This window comes from Suricata suricatta, chromosome 1, assembly GCF_006229205.1.
Source record: "Suricata suricatta isolate VVHF042 chromosome 1, meerkat_22Aug2017_6uvM2_HiC, whole genome shotgun sequence".
Taxonomy (NCBI): Eukaryota; Metazoa; Chordata; class Mammalia; order Carnivora; family Herpestidae; genus Suricata; species Suricata suricatta.
The window spans coordinates 109,964,120-109,978,894 of record NC_043700.1 but is presented as its reverse complement, the minus strand read 5'-3'; the positions used below and the strand labels follow the sequence as shown (position 1 = coordinate 109,978,894).

Genomic DNA, 14,775 nt, shown 5'->3' with positions numbered 1-14,775 from the left:
AAAAATCTTATGATGAAGGAAGGCTACTCAGTTGTCTCCAATCTGAAACTATTCATTTTAATATTACAGACCATCCCAGACAATTCTTATGAGAATAGAAATATCAATGTGCATAATGTACTTAGCTGTATTTCCAACTTCCTTCACATAAATGAAGAGATTCTGATTTTAATGAAATCAGAAAGTTTATGTACATGTCACAACCAACCTGAAGCCAGGGATCATGGAGACGGCCTTTAGGTTTATAATACACTGTTTATTATGGAAGACGAGTTGATAAATCTGAATGGATCCTTTCCATAAGTCAAATTGGCTAGAGCCTATTTTTCCATGTTTTCTGATTGAAAATAAAAGCATTTCAGGGGTAAACTAATTTTTTCAATTCATTTAAGATCTGACTAGAGTTCTAGATCCTACATTCTGAAACATAAATTGGGCATAAACAAATAGAATTTTTAAAAGAAAGTCTAATAAGTTATTTGTGTATAAAACATCTGTATAAATATAACAAGAGTTTGCTAAATGTAAAGCAATTACAACAAAAATTACCAGCAATAATGCAATAAATTATTGCAATATTTATTCTAGATATAGTCTATTTTAAAGTTGTTCAGTTAAAAACTCTTCATAACCTCCTTTTGACTTAAATAACATGACATTCAGTTAAAAGTTAACTAAGAAAAGGAAAAACATTCAATAAAGGAGTTCTTTCAATAAAAGAATATTTCTTGTGGTGAAGTAAATCTTTAAAAAACTATAGTGACTATCAATGTACAGATATATTTCAACAATTATATACCCTGTTAATTTTTTTTCTTTGGCATTTCTGGCCACATTGACAGACATATGAGTATGTTTTAAAGTATTTTTAATAGAAAAAATGAATATTCTATTGCAAAACCAAATGATAAGTTTATCATTAAAACACATGAGGCTACTTTAACTGAAATGATGCTAATGCTACAGATGGTGAGAATACCGTATAGAATCAAGATTTAACCAACAAATGGCAAGTGTATATATAAATATACAAGTTGATACTAGTCTCTCAGGAAAGGTAATTTAAAATTATTTATTGCTCCTTTCTAGTCAAATAAGATACAAATAATTTTTTGGTATTTTAAATTTAACTAAAATTTATTTTTTAGCTTTGGCTGGTAAATTTTCAGTCACGTTTCACTCCTCTTCAAATCTAGTCAATTTCTTTCTTTTTAAAAAAATTTTCTCTCCCATCCAAATAATGACCAGGCCCGTCCCTGCTTAGCTTCCGAGATCAGACAAATAGGGCGTGTTCAGGGTGGTATGGCCGTAAACTCTAATTTTCTCTCAAAATCACAGGACTTCCCATTCCATGACTTCTTACAGTATTTCCACCCAGTGGTGAACAAGGACTTTAAAATATAACTTTGCAGTACTCCATTGTTATATGGAAACCAATTTGACAAAAAACTATAATAAATTTTAAAAAATAATAAATAAAAAAATACAACTCTGGCTTAAACTAAAGGTCTGGCAGTATCTGATAGGACTGTTACTTTCTACATAAGTAGAAATTAGAACAGACCCTAGATTTAGAGTGGGCTCCATAAGATGAAATATAATAAAAAGACAAAGTTCAGGAGGCAATAGTCATGGCCTATTTTTGCTTCCTATGAATATCAGAATAACATATTGAAAGACACTTGACAAGATTCTTAAGAAGTCAGAATGCATACTTTCATACATGATGAAATTTACCTTTCAAGCCAAAACCTACTGAAATATTAGAAACACTTCTATTAAATCTAGGTATAAGTAAAAATATCCACTATTATCACTGTTATTCAATACTGTTTTGGAGAATTAGGTGAAGTAGTTAATAGAAAGATCTAAGATGTATAAAATTGGAAGAAAGGCAAAATTATTATAATTGGCAGATGATATATAACTGGAAAATCTGACTCCACTGAAAACTATTAATATGAGAGAACATTAATATGTCAAATAAATGATGATACCGAAAACTTAATAGATGCTTACTATGTACAACAGTGTTGTATATATATTAACCCATTTAATCCTCTCAATATATAATATTATCATCTCCGTATTACGGACAATAGGGACACAGGTCACACAGCTGGTGTGGTATAGGTGGGATTCAAAAATATGAGATTATATTCTTAATTGATATGCCAAACTGTTTATAAAATCAAACATCACAATTATAATAGATAATCCTATCAAAATATGCAAGAAAACTTTAAAATGTCACAGAGGAGCTTTAAAAGAAGATAGGAAAATATATCTTGTTTTTGGAAAAAATAAAACTCAGTAGGATATGTCAATTTTTCATACTTACTTGTATATTTAATTCAATCACAATATAAATATCATGATTTTTTTTTCAGGGGAGGGAGGGGAAAACCAAGCCAATTCTACTACTCATGTAGAAAGGGTGGCAAATGGGTGATATAATTATAATTTTACTAACCTCTTGGTACTGGAACATAATTAACTGGAATAAGCTGAATATAATTGCAAAAAGGATTCAGAAATACACATAAATACATGTAAGAATCTAGTTTAACATAAGGGGGGGCATTTAGAATCATTTGGAACCTATTTAGTTTATTTAAGTAAATAAACATGTTATTAAACTAATTCAAGTACCCATTTGATAAACATGAAAATTTAAAATCTACTAAATCAAGTCTGTCAGGACTCAACTTACGTACTCTTTGCTAAGTGTTTATTTTACTTAATTTCTTTAGGATTTCTAGACAATAGTCTGTAGTTCAGTTAGATGTATTCTGGAAGAATACCAGCTTGACAAGGGTTATTAGTTGCTCATTTTGGCTTTGGGGGGAATGAAGAAAAAAATGAACCTTTAGCAATGATTCTCTAGCAGATGTGAGAATGCCGTAGATAAAAGTGGCCTTCCCTTTTTTATATTATGCACCTTACTTTGTTAAATTCTGCATTAGCTTCTGTATAAATCAGGTCAACAAACTGAACTTTTAGTAGTAAATTTACCTGTAACATGGCCTGTTTATATATTTGTGTATTTTATAGGATATCTTGGAAGAAAAGCTGGAAACCAGAAGGGCATTTATATTCTGGGACTGTGAAAATGATTAGACTCACTGAATCCTGTCTGTAACAACTGTGTTTGTTGTTGCTAGCCTTTCAACAGAATTGTGCCAGAATCCATTTCTCTTTAAATGCCATGGAATGTCACTGATACATGAAATGACATCCCTGAACTTTGACGATGCATAAGGAAGATCTCAGTGCAAGACCCTAGATATTCATTAGCAAGTTGGAATTGTGCTATCTGTGCCCTTCACTCATGAAGAAAATATATTCTGTATAGACTTACTGGTGGAAAAACCTTGCTACAGGAGCTGTCTCAAATCAATTGAATTAAATCAGGCTGCAAAGGGATAAATACTGTTACCAGCATAACCTTCCTGGCAACTGCAATATAGAAATGCTAATACCATGTCAAAGCATCATCCTGATGTCTGTAGGGAAGTATGCCATTGTCTCAGATCAGCTCAGCTGCGAGCTTGGGCCAATCCTAAGAGGGATATTCTATATCATGACAATTGTTATTTTCATCAAATATGACAGGAATTCATATTTATTTTCTTGTTATATGTTTCCCATCAAGAACTCTACCCCCAACACTTTCCGTACCTACAACTTCTAAAACATCTTTCTTTCCCCTTCTCAAGACCCTTTGCCTCTGCCCTTGCCCCCAGTCTTCCTTATTTCTTAATACAGTACACTCTAGAAATTTCTTAGTGCTCATTCAGTCATTATATGACTTGTATCTGGCTCTGGAAATGTTTTTCTGTTCTTGTTTTCACCTGCTATGTTTATAGGGCACTGCTGTACAGGGTAAGCATTTAGAACAGGTTTGTGCATACTGAAATCTCCACATTAAGAAAAATGGCATTTCTTTCTTTCTTTCTTTCTTTCTTTTTTTTTTCATGCATGCAAAAGCAAAGGGCTTTATTACAGGCTCGGGCTTGGGCTCACAGACTTCACCAGCGCAGTGGATCCGTGCTGAGAGCCAAAAACGGCATTTATTAATTTGATGATTTAGGATGAGAAGACCCATGTACTTCTATAACTCAGAGGAAACAAACACCTTTACTATGTAATGATGAATTTTGATTTCCCAGGATAACTTTACCAAAAAAGAATAGCAGTAAATATTAAAAAATACAGTGAAAAGATATGTAACATGTGACTGCTCCAAGCTTCAGATAGCTGCAGTGAAATGATTAGATTTTTTAAATGAGAAAATTATGAAGGGGCATCAAAAAACAAACAAACAATGATAAACATCCATAACTGATTTATAGTTTCTTGACCTGGAAATAAAGAATTGTGCTTGAGTTATTTTGCTACATTTATTTATTTATTCTGTTTCATTCCACAAAGGATTTGAGAATTTGAGTCAGCTTACCATTCCAAACAATCTAATACAGGTTTTTATCCCTTCCTGATATATTATTTCCATCCGCCAAAATAGTTTTCTAGTGTACTGCATTAAATTACACCCAAGATTTGGAACTGATATACTGTGGGAAAGGAAGTTTATATAAAATGATAATAATTTTGCTAACTCTGGCCTTAAGCTCATCTTAAATAGCATTTGAGACTGCAGAATGAACGGCATGCTTATTATGGGGGCAAGGCTGGGGTGTTCCTGATCTTCTTTCTTTCATCTGAACTGAAGATGTGTTCTTAGTCACCTTTCCTCAATTGGTAAGCTATTTTGAAAAGATGCGGTAAAGACTGCTATGAAATGAGAACTGTGAAAAACCTCTCTGTAACTGCAAAGCCCTTAACAAATTAAATCATCAAGTGCTTGGAATGAACTAGATGCTCTCAATAAATGTTTGCTGAATGAATACAACTTAGTCAAAAGTCTCTTAAAATGAAGAAAAAACAAAAAGTAAAATTACAGTTTTTTTGAAAAGCATTATCTTTGGTCCTGACTTTTCCTTTACCCCTTCCAACCTTTCTCTTGCTTCTTTATATTTCTTCTCTCGAAAAACTTTTCCTAGTTTTCAATTTTCAGAGCGATAACATTTTGTCACTTTCAAATCCTGATGCTCTTCACGTTGTATGACAACCATGTTTCTGTGCTTATGCTCATACATACTCATATGTTAATGTCCTGTAATTATTACTTGGACCATGACATACTTTCTGAGTTGATTTCCTAGGGTTTCATTTTATCAATTTTAAGAGGGAAAATACCACAAAGTGTCAGCAGGGAACACAAGTCCCTGCTAACTGAGTCCTGAATAAATTTCTCACTCTAATTTATTTCCACATGAATGGCCTTTGAAATTCCATGGTTGTAGGTCTGATTGGGAACTGTTTTCACAAAGCAGAACAAGACAGAGTGCAGGAGCCAGGGAGAGAGATTTTTAAGAAGTAAAAACAAAAAAAGAAGTTCTGAGACTGCATAGGCTGAGATTGCTGAGTAGTGAAAATGGGTGGTGGCTTTGGTTCATGAAAGGTAAGCCAGCTTGACAAAAGAGGTTAGACAAAAACAACTAGAACACAAGTAGATTAGTACAAAACACACACAAAGAATCAATATTAAAAAATAACACCATAAACATATCAATGTTTTATCATTGAGGTGTTTTCCAATTATGAATGAACATTTCTGCAAAGTCGTGAGAACACTGTAAACATGTATCATGTTAAGAACCACCCAAAGACTTTAGTAAAAACATAGATTCCAGGAGCTAACCTTCAGGGACTTGATTTGGTAGACATGGGATATTTGTGGAGTCTTAACTATGCATTTTCAGTAAGTATCATAGAGGAGATTTTAGAGACCACTCTTCAGATACATTGTCTTACAGGAAAAAAGAACAAAACACTAGTTAATTTGAATTAACTTTTTGTTAATTCAGTAAAAAATATTGGTTATTAGGTACTATTTATTGATAGGCTGGGTATGATAGGCATTGAAGAAGATACAGTGGAAAACAAGAGAGAAGCATATAATACATAAATATGTAATTTTAAGTACAATGCATTCTACGAAGGAAAATTAGATAGTATGCCTGATAAATAAGGAGCTGTGACTAAGCAGGAGAATGCTTTGTTCAACTGAGAGTTAACTGGTATAACCTTATTTGTTGTCATTAATTCACCTAATACATATATGTTGAGAACACACTATCCCTCAGGCACTGAATTAGGGTCTAGGGGCTCAAAGATAAGAATGGTTCTTTCCTTAATGTATCCACAAACTATTAGACAAAAAAGTGTGTTATTATTTTATTTATTAAGAAGTTACAATGCATCAAGCATTATGCTAAGCCATAAGGATACAAACATGAATAAGACACAGATCTTACTCTTTAGGAATTGTTTCAATAAAGGAAATAAAGGCAGATATAGATAACTTAATCTATATCTTAATCTATATGTATAGGTTATTCCAAAAATTGAAAAAAAAATCTAAAGTATAGAAAAATATGAGGGAAAGATAATGATGGAAGAACTTGGTAAGGTAGGCAGGGTTCTTGGAAGATCATGCAGGGTCATGTAGATAATGTTAAGAAATTTGAATTTTATCATAATAATGAGAAAAGTTTTGATAAGAATTTTGGTTAAAAAAGATTATGTTGAGGGTGGGCCAGAACATATGGCTGGTGTCCTTCTAAAAAGGGAAATGAGAAATTTGGATACACAGACATTCACAGAGGGAAGCTATTTCACATAGAAGGAAATGGCCATGTGACTGGAATGATACATTTATAAGTCAAGGAGCACTGAGGAGTACTGGCAAACACTAGAAGCTGGAAGAGACAAAGAAAGATTCTCCCCTTTAGCGATCAGAGACTGGAAGGATCTGCAAACATCTTGTTTTGGACATTCCAGAATTGTGAAATGATGAATTACTGTTGCTTTAAGCAAAATGATAATAATAATGATGATGATGATAATGATAAAGAATAGGTTAGTTGAAGTCTGAAGAATAGAAAGGAACAAGAATGGATTTAGGAAATTACAGTTAGGAAAGCAGGTAAGAAATGATGGCAAGCTTGATTAAAGTGGTGTCATGAGAGAGTGAAGTTAAGAATATTTATGAATATGGCTTTTTGATTGATTACATTTGGAGTGAGAGGCAGGAGAAAAGTATGAATCTAGGTACTGACTTGAACAAGCGGGGGAATGAAAATGGTGGCTACTGATGTAGGGAATACTGGAGGAGGAGCAGTTTAAAGATGAAAAATAAATTAGGTTCTGGACATGTTCAATTAGAGGTTGCTTGTGAAACATCCAGGTGGAGTGTTGAGTAGGCACCGAATATAAGAGTCTTCTAGAGCTAACAAGAGAAGTTGGAATTAACTGGAAGCCATGGTAACTACATGATGCAAGTATAGAAGACTGTGTAGTATCTTTCTTGTGAGAGAACAGGAGGAGGATGACCCAGAATCCTGAGGAATGCCATATTTACACAGAATCCCCAGGAATACCGTTCCAATGACATAGAGGACAGGTGGAGACAGTGAAAGATAAGTGGAGGACACATAGAGAAAACAAGGAGATTGGGGTATAAAAAAAACTTTGAAAAATGAGAAGAGTCAACTGTCCTGAAGGTTCTTAAGAGATCAAGTGAGATCAGGACTGAAAAAAATAACTTGTGACATCTGCCAGGGGGATGGAGAAAGTAGAGCACAAAGTGAGTATAAGACAGGTGTGGTAGAGGGTAAGATATATACATTCTGAGTGTGTGTGTGTGTGTGTGTGTGTGTGTGTGCGCATGAATGTGCATACATAATGGAATAATTTAGTCATGTAAATAAAAAACTATTGCAGAATGGTGATATTCTCTATCTTTAGATCTACATATAATTGAGACAATAATGTGATAATCTTGCAATCACTTATTCCTTTTTTAAGAATGTAAGGACATTTATCACCCAAAATTTAAGAATTTTCCCAGGAATTTTAATTCAGCTCTCAGGTATAAATAGCTAACTGAATAAAAACTGAATAATCTGGTAATGTCCAATTATGGTAAATGGATTAAAATGTAATGGCAGACTATTATAAATGATAAACAAAAGAGTACAAGTAAAGAAAACAATCAACTATACTATTAAACAAAAAGGTTTCAAAAATAGTAAGCCTTTATCCATTAAACTTCACTTTCTTTAATATGATGGTAATAGATACAGCTTTCATATAATTTTAACCTAAATAGTCCTTAATGAAGTATCAGACTCTGATGGACTACTCCATGTCAGTTACTCGCTTCCTTAACTTCAGAAACAATTTCTCATTAGCTCTATCCAACTTGGAGGGGTTCTTTCTTTGAGTAACAGAAATAAAAACCTGACTTAGTTTAGAGAGAGATAAAAGAAATTCTCTCACTGATGATTAGCTCTGCTTAGGAATGACTACTCATATCAAGATTCTTTTTTTTTAACATTATACGGACTTCAGAAATCTTGCTGGTGTAATTATTGTCCTCTGAACTATCGCATTTCTTGCCAAAGACTAAGAGTTTTCACCATTCTTCTCAGTACAAGGGCTCAAAATTAGTTAAAATACAGAATTAATAAATTCAGCTGAAGTTCATAGAGTTCAATGATATGTCTTTCTGATTTTGCCATTTCTTTTGATCTTCTCTTGTTCTTCAGCAACTTATATAGTCTTATTTTAAAAAATATGAAGTTAGGGGCATGGCTCAGTCGGTTAAGCATCTGACTTCAGCTCAGGTCATGATCTCATAGTTCGTGGGTTGGAGCCCTGCATCGGGCTCTGTGCTGACAGTTCAGAGCCTGGAGCCTGCTTTGGATTCTGTGTCTCCTTCTCTCTCTGTCCCTCCCCCGCTCACACTCTGTCTCTCAAAAATAAATAAACATTAAAAAAATGTGAAGCTATACATTTTCCCTATGGTATTTATGACAGAGTACAACATATTTTTGAAAGGGTAAAACTCATCGCTTAAATAATAAAATGTATTAAAAATTAAATATAACTTTCATGCATAACATGATAATATCATTAACAAGGAGAAAGGATTTCTAGTAGTCTTAGAGTATTCAAAATAAAAGACAGTCGGATGCATGATTAGAATAGCTACATTAAGTTCCTAAAACATAATTTCAGGTCTATGTGTTTAAGAATTCCTTTATTTTACTATGAATAATTACAATTACCCAGCTTCTTTTAACTCTTAAGAACTTAGTATTCATAAAGTTACAAGTTGTGTATTATTGTAAAATCTTGGTCTCTACATATGTAATACACCAGATCATTAATAGTAGAACTCCATACTGTTGCAAATTCTCTTGTTAGCAGAATTAATGTGATCAATTCCAGTGAATGGGCTCTTTACCAAAGTTCAGTATCCATTAGAAAGAATAGGTAAAACAAAATTAGGTAAATATGTAATATTATTTTAATTTTCCATACACCTTTTATTAAGGTGGTGTTGAAACTGCTCATGATGATAAAAAAGGAATTCTTGATCTTATTTATATAAGTAAATATAGCTCATTGAAATAAAATGAGTTGATAAGGACCATCAATAAATATCTAGTATATGTAGGCATTATGAATGTGTTAAGAAAAATATCCACTACCACTGTATCCCAAAGATTCTGATATGTAGGGTTCTTATATTATTTCCTAGATACTCCAGAACTTTCATGGAATTTCTTCCTTATTGGAAGAATTAAGAAATTGTTTAATTTTTTTGGTTTATTTTTACTTTATTTTTTTTAAGTTTATTTATTTTGAGAGAGACAGACAGCAAGAGTTGGGGAAGGGAACAGACAGAGAGAGACAGAGAATCCCAAGCAAGCTCTGCAATGTCAGCAAGGAGTCCAATATGGGGCTCAAACTCATGAAACCGTGAGATCATGACCTGAGCTAAAACCAAGAGTCAGATGTTTAACTAACTGAGCCACCCAGGCACCCATGTTTGTTTATTTTTAATTTACAAGTAGTAAGAAGTTTTTTATTTTTATTTTTTATTACTTTCCCAGTTGACTAAATAATGATCTGAGGAATGTTGCCTGTATTATTTCCAATTCTTAAAATTTACTGAAATGTACTTGTAGCCTAAAATGTGTGTGTTTTGTGAAAGCATCACGATCATCTAAACAGATTTATTTCTGAGTACAGATGTATAACAATATCTTAAAAATAACATGATAACATCTGGGGGTGCCTGGGTGGCTAAGTCAGCTGAGTGCCCAATTCTTGATTTGGGCTATGGTCATGATCTCATGGTCATGGGATGGTGTCCTGAGCATAATTAAGATTAAGATTGCTTAAGATTCTCCCTCTCCCTCTCCCTTTGTCCCTTCCCCACCCATATGTGTGTGTTTTCTCTCTCTCAAAACAAAAACAAAAACAAAACAAACCTGTCCAATAAGTATTATACAGATACAGCAATAGGAGTGTCTTTATCACATGTAGGTGGTAGTAATATGAAGACTTAACAAGAATTGAAGGACTTGGATCTATTTTGTAAAAAATGCAAACAGATTCTATGAAGTTTGAATCTCAAAGTGACAATGGAAGACAGTAGCAAAAGTACAGTGTAGTAGCTTTCACTATCATGATGCCATGTACTATCACAAATAATCTAAATCTGACAAAAAAAGAGCATGTAACCAAACAGAAAACAACAAATTTAATTCTAAAGATGGCCTTTGAAAACACAGTCACTCACATTCACAATAGTTTCATTGGATTGAAGAGATCTAATGCTTCTGATATACTTTCTCTAGTGTGTCTATAAATGTCTTGAGAAAATTACACACGTAATCCTACTGCTTTCTTTAAAATATTTTAAAAATGTTTATTTATTTCTGAGAGAGAGACAGAGTGCCAGTAGGGGATGGGTAGAGACAGAGGGAGACACAGAATCTGAAACAGGCTCCAGGCTCTGAGCTGTCAGCACAGTCCCCGACACAGGGCTTGAACTCACAAACTCTAAGACCATGACCTGAAATGAAGTCAGACAACTAACTGACTGAGCCATCCAGTGACTCAAATCCTACTGGTTTCTAAAGCTAATGATGAGACAGAATGAACAGTAGTTTCTTTTTTTAATAAATTCATCAACAGTTCAATGGTGGTAATGAGACATGGAGAAATAACTCAGTTGAAGAACTGTAAGAATTTCCCACCTTCCCCAAATCTTATGGTCAAAGCACTAAGTTATAATGCCCATTCCCTTTCCAATCATTCCAATTAATGTTTGTTTACACATTTATCTGAATAGTCAGGGCTCATAGCTACACACACACACACACACACACACACACACACACACACACACACATCTATATCTATATAGTGTATGTAGATACACTATATGTATATACATGTATCATGTATGTGTGTTTATTTATTTATTTATTGTAATGAACACAGAAGAACCTTGGCAAATGATTCATCTCAGAATAAAAAAAAGAAAAAACACTCAGCTTGATTCAAACATGCTTCACTTTCACTTTGGTGTACAATCTTCAAACATGGACATACTGAAAATAAAGGCCAAAGAACAATTAAAGAATGAAATTTGCTCTTTCAAAATATAGGTTGGTGAAAGGATAGGAAGAAAAGGCTGCTAAAGGATATTGACAATTACATAAATTATCCATATATCTGAAAGAGACTTTGGTGGTGGGGAACCCAAGTTTTGTTACACATTGACAAACACTATATATATTGTTCCTCTCCTAGCAGGGAAAATATTGTCCATGGTAACTTTCATAGCTTGTACCACAAAAATTTCCCCCAATATAAAAATTATTAATTTAATGCTGAGTATATATTTTTTCCAACCTTAAATATTCCCTTGAGTGTGTAATTTTTCCATTCCTCTCCTAATCCCAATTCCTTTATAGTTTAAGGTAATTTTCAACATGATAACAAATGTCAAAATCCATCTATATTCAACCTACTAGTTCATTTACTATTATAAGTAGAAATTTCAAAATATTAAAAAATCCATTTCATTATATTCATGAGTTGCATACTTTTATACAAATCTATATACATACATCTATATATACATACATAGAGAGATTTATACATAAATCTATCAAGCTATATATTTTTTAAATTAATAGGCTGTGGTCAGAATTGTGAAGTAGAATCTTAGCCATTTAAGGAAGAGTTGATGGGAAAGACATTGGCACTAGATGAAATAATTCTTTTGGCAATTCTTTAGTAGTTTCCAGATCAAAATAGTATTAAAACCAAGAAGTAAAAGGTCAAAATGAAATCTTAAACTGAAATTACTGAGATAAAACTGCCAGAATGAATTCTTCTTGGAGAGCCAGCTTCCTTCTCCCTTACTCCCCCCCTGACTGTTTGTAGTGACTTCTAAATGGAAAGTGAGAGCAATAAAGCTAGCAATGCTGAGCGGAAATAACATGCCAGAACATCTCTTCTTTTGTATGTATTATTTAGATATAGAAAGCTGTCATAAAATTCTTGGGTAAGTTTTCAAAGCTTAAATATTTAATCTTCAATTATTAAACATGCAATAATTGTTACCAGTTTTGAGTGCTTATTATACATTAGACACTGAACTAAGGTACTCTATCTACATATACCATTCTTAAAACAATTCTGCAAGGTAGGAATTATTATAATTATGCTTACTTTTACAAATAGGAAATTAGAGCAATTATAAATATTATAAGATTATAAAACCAAAGGGTGAAATTTAATACCAAGTCCATTTAATTGCAAAGCTCATGCTTTTTCTATGACAAGGGGTCTATTTCAGGAAATAAGCATGATAGATGCATGTATAAATTAATGTTAACTAGAGTTTTCCTCTCATAGCTGTTTTCAAGTTTCCATTCTACTAGTCGAGTACAGTGTGTGTTTCAATTTTAAAAAGGCATTTTTTTAAATCTGTTTGGATTCTGACACTGATATATAAATCTGAATTGTGACTATCTAAACTTAGTGAATATGCTCTTACAGTGCATGCATACACTTTTTTTGCATCTACTTTCTATTATATTAAACATTTAAATCTGAACCAAGAAGACTTCAAATAAACAGTAGGATGGAAAATGGGGACAAAATTTCGGTAAATATTAAAAAATTAAAATATTTTGAAAAAATTATATAAATATAAAAAATCAGACAGAATAGATACTTTAAAAAAAACTTCTGATAAAACAAGTATGGTATTTTAGATGGACAATTTTAAGAAACCCATAAACTTATAAAAATTGACTTAAGAAGAATGAATAATCAAATATCTCCCTAATTAAAAGACAACAGGCTCAGATGGTTTTATAGACAAGTTTTACTCCATCCATAAGAAACATAATTCCTTTTATACAAACTGGACAGTAGAAATAAAGATGGAGAAATAAAATCTTAAGATTAAAGACTAACAAGGACAGACAGAAAATTATAAATTTATCTCACCTATGAACATAGACACTGAAATCCAATATTAGGAAATCAAATATAGTCAGTATTTCTTTTTATTTTGTAGTGACCTACTAGACTCTATCTCAAAAATGCAAGGACCACTTAGTATCAGAAATTTTAATAATATTACACATTACCACATTAAAGGAGGAAAATGGATGATCCTAATCAATCCTTACCAATAGAGTAAGCATTGATAAAATTCAACACTCATTCATTCTAATTACTCTGCTATGAGAAAAAGAAAGGGAAGTTATCCATATAGGAAAAGGGAATTCATCATCCAAATACAGAATTTATCAAAAACATCATACTTAATGGTAAAATTAGAAGAATTTTCATTAATTTCAAGTATAAAAAAAATCTACCCACTCTCAGAACTTCCAATTTACACTATAGGTCTTGTCTAATGCAAGAAGACAAAAAAAAAATCAAAGATGTAATAATAAAAGTAGTAACTACAAAGATATATATAATTGCATTAGCTTCATAAACTTACAAGAGAATCCACAACCTATTAGATTTAAAGAGAGAATCAATTCCAAAATACTTGTTATTTACTCAAAGGAGTTGAAAACTTTTGCACAAAAATTGTACATGGATGCTCATGAAGCTTTATTTATAACTGCTAAAACTTAGAAGAACTAAGATGTCCTTCAGTAGGTGAATGGTTAAAAATCTGGTACATCCAGAAAATGAACCATTATTCAGCACTAAAATTGAGCTATCAAGACATGAAAAGACACAGAGGAAACTTAAATGCATATTACCAAATGAAAGAAGTCAATCTGAAAAGACTACATACTATTGGTTTCTAACCCTATGCCATTCTGGAAAAGGAAAAACTATGGAAATAGTAAAAAGATGTGTGTTCCTAGTGTTTGTGAGAGAGGGCAGGATGAATAGGTAGAACACGGGATTTTTAGAGCAGTGGAAGGAACTATTTTGTACACCATAATGATTCATACAAGTCATCATACTTTTGTTCAAACCCATAGAGGGTACAACATGAAGAGTGAACCCTAATATAAACTATGGACTTTGAGTCATAATAATTGTCAAGGTAGGTTTATCAGTCATAACAAATGTACCACTCTGTGGAGGATGTTGATAATGGGGAGGCCATGCATGTGTAGGAAGAGGGAGCAGATGGGAAATCTCTGAACTTACTGCTCAATTTTGCTGTAAACCTGAAACTGTCTAAAAAATAAATTCTATTAAAAACATAAAATCAAACAAGTTTACTAACCATAGAATGAATCTAAAATAAATAATTTTTCTTTGTTATGGACAACTAAAAATCTCTATATCCATATG

General features: G+C 32.6%; 1 protein-coding gene across 5 annotated transcripts in view; it reads right to left on the bottom strand.

Moving 5' to 3' along the window:
• Positions 1–14,775, bottom strand: part of TBCK (TBC1 domain containing kinase) — a 192,911-nt gene that overhangs the window by 53,571 nt on the left and 124,565 nt on the right. Inside the window, exon 24 of one of the 5 annotated variants that reach the window (XM_029942297.1) lies at positions 11,451–11,537. The exons of the other annotated variants lie outside the window; for them this stretch is intronic. Coding sequence (XP_029798157.1) covers positions 11,523–11,537 — 15 coding nt within the window. The 3' untranslated portion in view covers positions 11,451–11,522. Of the gene's footprint in view, positions 1–11,450; positions 11,538–14,775 lie in introns of those variants that run through there. 5 annotated transcript variants of the gene reach the window in all.